At 44.1% G+C, this 6,000-nt stretch overlaps 1 protein-coding gene across 1 annotated transcript in view; it reads right to left on the bottom strand.

Moving 5' to 3' along the window:
* LOC113581944 (piezo-type mechanosensitive ion channel component 2) overlaps positions 1-6,000 on the bottom strand; it is a 64,875-nt gene that overhangs the window by 35,799 nt on the left and 23,076 nt on the right. The window contains exons 8-11 of the mRNA XM_035528275.1: positions 3,412-3,577; positions 2,250-2,354; positions 377-506; positions 1-136 (exon numbers count right to left, since the gene is read on the bottom strand). The exon at positions 1-136 is cut by the window's left edge and continues 25 nt beyond it. Coding sequence (XP_035384168.1) covers positions 1-136; positions 377-506; positions 2,250-2,354; positions 3,412-3,577 — 537 coding nt within the window. The remainder of the gene's footprint in view (positions 137-376; positions 507-2,249; positions 2,355-3,411; positions 3,578-6,000) is intronic.

Below are 6,000 nucleotides of genomic sequence, written 5' to 3'. Positions count from 1 at the left end.
TAGCTTTGCTTCATGATGAACCGGAAAACTTTGGTGAGCGCGGCGGGGGTGCCGTCTTCCTCCTCTTCCATGCTTTTGTCCTCGTCCTCCTCCGGGGGCACCTCCACCACCTCATACACGTCTCTCTCATTCCGGTCTACAGCACAGAGGACCGGACACGCAGCAATGAGCACGTCAGTGAAAGAACAGTTTGACCATTCATGGTCATTTCAGGTTATTAAAGGGACTGATCATGTTAACCAGCTTCTGTACATTCACCGTCAGTCCACCATTAGGCATATTAGCAATTTAGGTCAAATGAAACTCTTAAATTAGGATTCCACAAGAATTGTTTTAATATGATGTTAAATATATTCATCACAATGTTTTGACTCACCTTCAATATTATTGGTTTGATCCACTTTATATTTAGGAGTAGAATAGAGGTCTAAGCTGACTGGTCCATTCTCTGAATTTAGGGTGGTGACATAACCAAAAGATGTCCCATTGGTGTTCACCACTACCGCCTGTGAGGTCATTAAACAAACTGTATTTTATTCTTTTTATTTCAAATGTTAATGAAATAAAAACCATCTGCTTAACCTCATTATTTGAACAATTAGACTCCATAAGGCTGCATGCACAGGGAAATTTTGCATTGAAGATACAGTAATGCAGATATACTCTATGACTCTGAGACTAAAATGATATTAGAAATGAAACTGGAAAAAAGGAACACCTTTTTTTTATTTATGTTTAAACTACTTGCTTTAAAAAAAAAGAGGTATAAACTTATTATGGATATCTTAAATGATTTTAAAATCAATTATACATGTCTATCATGTAAAAGTGAATTATGAATTCACCAAGCCCACCACAAAACCTCATGCCACCAGCATCTACACACCTTTACCAAAAAGCATGCAAGACCACTAAAACAGAAGTCACACGGGCACTGGACCAACTGCGTAGGTGTGCACTTCTGCAGACATGCCCAAGGGCTTAGATAACACTTGGAAAACCACAAACATGCTCTAACCTCAGAGGTGCTGTAACCATCCTGAGTGGACAAAAGCTAGTGAGAGAGAGCGAGAGAGCGAGCGAGAGAGAGAGAGGGAGGGAGAGAGAGAGAGAGAGAGAGAGAGAGGGAGAGAGAGAGAGAGAGAGGGAGAGAGAGAGAGGGAGGGAGAGAGAGAGAGAGAGGGAGAGAGAGAGAGAGAGAGAGAGGGAGAGAGAGAGGGAGGGAGAGAGAGAGAGAGAGAGAGAGAGGGAGAGAGAGAGAGTTGAAAGTATTGAGCAGCAGAGAAAAGTCGATGGAATTACTCTGTTCTCTAGAATCTATGCTAAGCTGGAACAAAGTGGAGCAGCATTATTGAGGGTTTAGACCCCATCACGCACTCATGCTGCCCGTCCGAGAGCTTTTAACCGTGCCAAGGAAAGGTAGGACAGCTTGGCTGGACCGGAGCCGAGAGCTACGATTCCCGATTCCTGTCAGGAGCTTGCGAGAAATTCCTTGATCGTTCATGAGAAATGCCTAGTGACACAATTTCACTAGTGAGTTCAGATGTGTTTTGGGACACTTTTAATAGTGAGTCCGGCATGTTTTGGGACTCTTCCACTAGTGGGTCAAACATGCTTTGGAACTCTCACTAGTGGGTAAGAGGTGTATTGGGACTCTTTCACAAGTGCATCTGACGTGTTTTTGAACTCTTTCATTAGCGGGTCAGGCGTGTTTTGGGACTCCTTCACTAGTGAGTCAGGCGTGTTTTAGGATTCCTTCACTAGTGAGTCAGGCATGTTTTGGGACTCCTTCACTAGGGAGTCAGGTGTGTTTTGGGACTCCTTCACGAGCGGGTCAGACGCGTTTTAGGACTCTCACGAGCGGGTCAGACGCGTTTTAGGACTCTCACGAGCGGGTCAGACGTGTTTTAGGACACTTTCACGAGCGGGTCAGACGTGTTTTAGGACACTTTCCTGAGCGGGACAGATGTGTTTTAGGACTCTTTCACGATCGAGTCAGACGTGTTTTAGGACATTTCTCAGTGTATCACTGTTCTATCTTTCCTTTTCAGCTTTGACTGTACTCAAACTGCAGTTTGTAATGTGAAAATTAAGGTCAAAGTCAAAATCAAATCTTTCTTGCCAAGCAGCAGGCCTACAGTAGGGACCACTGAGTGTGTGTGTGCATGTAATGAGTGTGTGCATGTGTGTGTGTGTGTGTGTGTGTGTGTGTGTGTGTGTGTGTGTATTGAGTGTGTTCCGTTCCATACATTCTTCTCCTCTGTCCTCTGACGAGCCCTCCACCACAGGTGCCTCTTCCTGTGGGCTGTGAAGGTCGCACCATTGGCTTCCTTCTTCTCCTCTTCCTCACTCTCCTATGACACATGGCCACAAACAAGCAAAAGAAATCCATTTACAATGAGTGCTAATTAATGAAGCCTAATTAATGAGTCCTAAATAATGAAGACTAATTAATGAGTCCTAATTAATGAGTCCTAATTAATGAAGACTAATTAATTTGTAAATGTGCATGTGTAATGCTGCATGCATTGGAAAAGAAATACTAATAATTACAAATAGTAAAATGTTTATAGAAAGTTAAATAAAAACCAACCAAGCAGAGGTCAGTGTTTAAATAATCCTGCCAGATGAACACAAAGTATGTTCAATAATAACACTGATATCAATATTATTAATATTGACTGCTTTCCGGAATGTCCTTCCTATACTGTCACCCAAAGATTTATACTGTAATCAAATCAGACCATCGTTTGCATTTTTTAAAATTGCAAACAGAGAAACACACACCCCACAGATCAATACGTTCTCATACAGGGTTTTTAAAGGACACAAGCTATTGACCACTCCATAAAAACAAGATATGCAGGGTGCTGTAGCCACAAAATGGGTCAGAGGGGGTTGCTGCTCCGCTCCTGGTGCTGAGAGGCTACTCTGAAGGGATTAACCACCTTTATGGGATGTGATACAATGCTCAGGTACAAGGCGGAGCTGTTGTTCCAATTTACTGCCCTCCCCAGCTAAGCCTAAGATAAAGTTTTATGAATTACATCTGAGACCAGAAGGGTGGCATGTCGCTAATCACCCCAGTTTCCCTGATTTCCGTCAGCAAGAACACTTCATACCACCTTATACCTTAAGACAGACACACACATTCTAGTATGTCCGTGTATGCCAGTACACCTATTAGCCAAAAATGGAGTCAAACACAGAGCTGTCACTAAAGCATAAATCTATGGCCACCCAACCCCGGCCATGGAAAGCTATCACCCTGTAGTTTGGTTCTACCTCTAATCTAGCACAATCTACCACACCTTTCTGGAATATTCTCCAATGTATTATTCCACACGAAAAGGCTACACATGCAAAGATGACACATGGAAAAAGAACAAAAATGGCAAAGGCAGGGCTGACTGTGATCATGGGGTCCTGCAGCCAGAGTCTGATCAGCGTGGCCAGCGTGTAGTACAACACCAGCAGCATGATGGGATTGACAAAATGCTGCCACTTGGTTGAGTTCACATTGATCCTCCATGTGTAGGAACAGTCTGTCTTAACTATAGGGGAGATGCCAAACACTCTGTGGAGGACAGAGACAGAGAGAGAGAGAGAGAGAGAGAGAGAGGGAGAGAGAGAGAGAGAGAGAGAGAGAGAGAGAGAGAGAGAGCGAGGGAGAGAGGGAGAGAGGGAGATATACTGGATAACAGATACTATACACATATTATTTTCTTGAGCATTTATTGTGAACGTTTTCCATGGCCATGGGTACTCTCTGAGGCTTCCTCCACTAACCAGGAATAATTAAAAGTTGATTTTGACTTCAGGCAACTATCAAGCGGATATTATATTTGCACACATGATTTTTTTTTTTGAAAAGAGAGGATTCAGCTGAGATACACATGCTTGGGCTCCTCCAGCACCTGGGAACGGCCAGGTCACATGGCTCTATTGTGAAGGCAAAGAGGAAGTGATGTGAGAAGCGGAGTATGTCGGCACCTACTCTCAGCTGCTGAGCAGACCAAGGTCGGAGTTCTGTCAGCAGCCACAATTAAGCCATGTAGATGACGCCCTAACGCATGGATTTCCTGCTCCCACAATGGGCGAGCGTGCCAGGAAGCCTCAAGCTTTTGAGAAAAAAAGAAACAAAACCATAAAACAGCCGAGCGTCTTCTTTATGAGGAAGCCCGATCTTCCTGATCTTTCTCGACACGCCGGTGCTTCGTCGACACGGACGGCGTTCACACGGACACCGCTACGCCCCCCTGCTCGCCGACGATCATGCTGGAGGAGGTGTGCGCGCGGCCCCGGCGGAATTTACCGCGCGTCATATACATATTCCTCGCGCTCATGAAACCCGTGGGCCATGATTGTTGATAAAGGACGCCACACAGGCTCTGAGCTATACTTGGAGATAATGGCCCTTCCACTGCAAGGTGACGGAGATCAATGCCTAACCACAGCGTCAAGGACAACTGGACCAGCGAAGGAGCGGGTGCGTCTACAGAGCCCGGCTCGACCCAACCATGGCGTGCCGGGTCTATATTATGGAAGAGCTGGATCACACGACCTGGGTAGAACGATCCCATGGACACAGAATATGTTCTACAGTCATATTGAGCATTTACATAGTTTGATACATTTAAATATATCTGTATTGTAATGATAGTTTCAGAGTGTGGTTTAGTAGAGTGACACTGATCACTGTAAAATAGGCGATGAAAGTGGCTTTCTGATCATTTAGCTTCAAATGTGAACACGTCAGCCCCTGTACTGAGTACTGAGGGGGTTTCAGCACCTGAAAGGATATATATAGCTCTTGTAAAAATGAACTACCAAACAGGAAGGGAGCAGGCTGGGTGCAGCAATAATAAGCCTTGGATTGCTTTTCAGAATAAAAGTTAAATTTACAGCATTTGGCAGACACTCTTATCTGGAGTGAATTACAAATTGATCGCTATGAGAGTGTATGTGTTCACTTGGGAATCGCCCCCATGACCTCGCCGTTGTTAGCACTTTTCTCTAAACGCTCTACCTTGGTGATGTTAGCACATTTCTCTAAACGCTCTACCTTGGTGATGTTAGCACTTTTCTCTAAACGCTCTACCTTGGTGATGTTAGCACTTTTCTCTAAACGCTCTACCTTGGTGATGTTAGCACTTTTCTCTAAACGCTCTACCTTGGTGATGTTAGCACTTTTCTCTAAACGCTCTGCCTTGGTGATGTTAGCACTTTTCTCTAAACGCTCTACCTTGGTGATGTTAGCACTTTTCTCTAAACGCTCTACCTTGGTGATGTTAGCACTTTTCTCTAAACGCTCTACCTTGGTGATGTTAGCACATTTCTCTAAACGCTCTACCTTGGTGATGTTAGCACTTTTCTCTAAACGCTCTACCTTGGTGATGTTAGCACATTTCTCTAAACGCTCTACCTTGGTGATGTTAGCACATTTCTCTAAACGCTCTACCTTGGTGATGTTAGCACATTTCTCTAAACACTCTACCTTGGTGATGTTAGCACATTTCTCTAAACGCTCTACCTTGGTGATGTTAGCACATTTCTCTAAACGCTCTACCTTGGTGATGTTAGCACATTTCTCTAAACGCTCTACCTTGGTGATGTTAGCACTTTTCCCTAAACGCTCTACCTTGGTGATGTTAGCACATTTCTCTAAACGCTCTACCTTGGTGATGTTAGCACATTTCTCTAAACGCTCTACCTTGGTGGTTAGCACTTTTCTCTAAACGCTCTACCTTGGTGATGTTAGCACATTTCTCTAAACGCTCTACCTTGGTGATGTTAGCACTTTTCTCTAAACGCTCTACCTTGGTGATGTTAGCACTTTTCTCTAAACGCTCTACCTTGGTGATGTTAGCACTTTTCTCTAAACGCTCTACCTTGGTGATGTTAGCACTTTTCTCTAAACGCTCTACCTTAGTGATGTTAGCACTTTTCTCTAAACGCTCTACCTTAGTGATGTTAGCACTTTTCTCTAAACGCTCTACC

Source organism: Electrophorus electricus, chromosome 7 (genome assembly GCF_013358815.1).
Source record: "Electrophorus electricus isolate fEleEle1 chromosome 7, fEleEle1.pri, whole genome shotgun sequence".
Lineage (NCBI taxonomy): Eukaryota > Metazoa > Chordata > Actinopteri > Gymnotiformes > Gymnotidae > Electrophorus > Electrophorus electricus.
The sequence above is the reverse complement of the archived record's forward strand: the minus strand, read 5'-3'. Positions and strand labels throughout refer to the sequence as shown.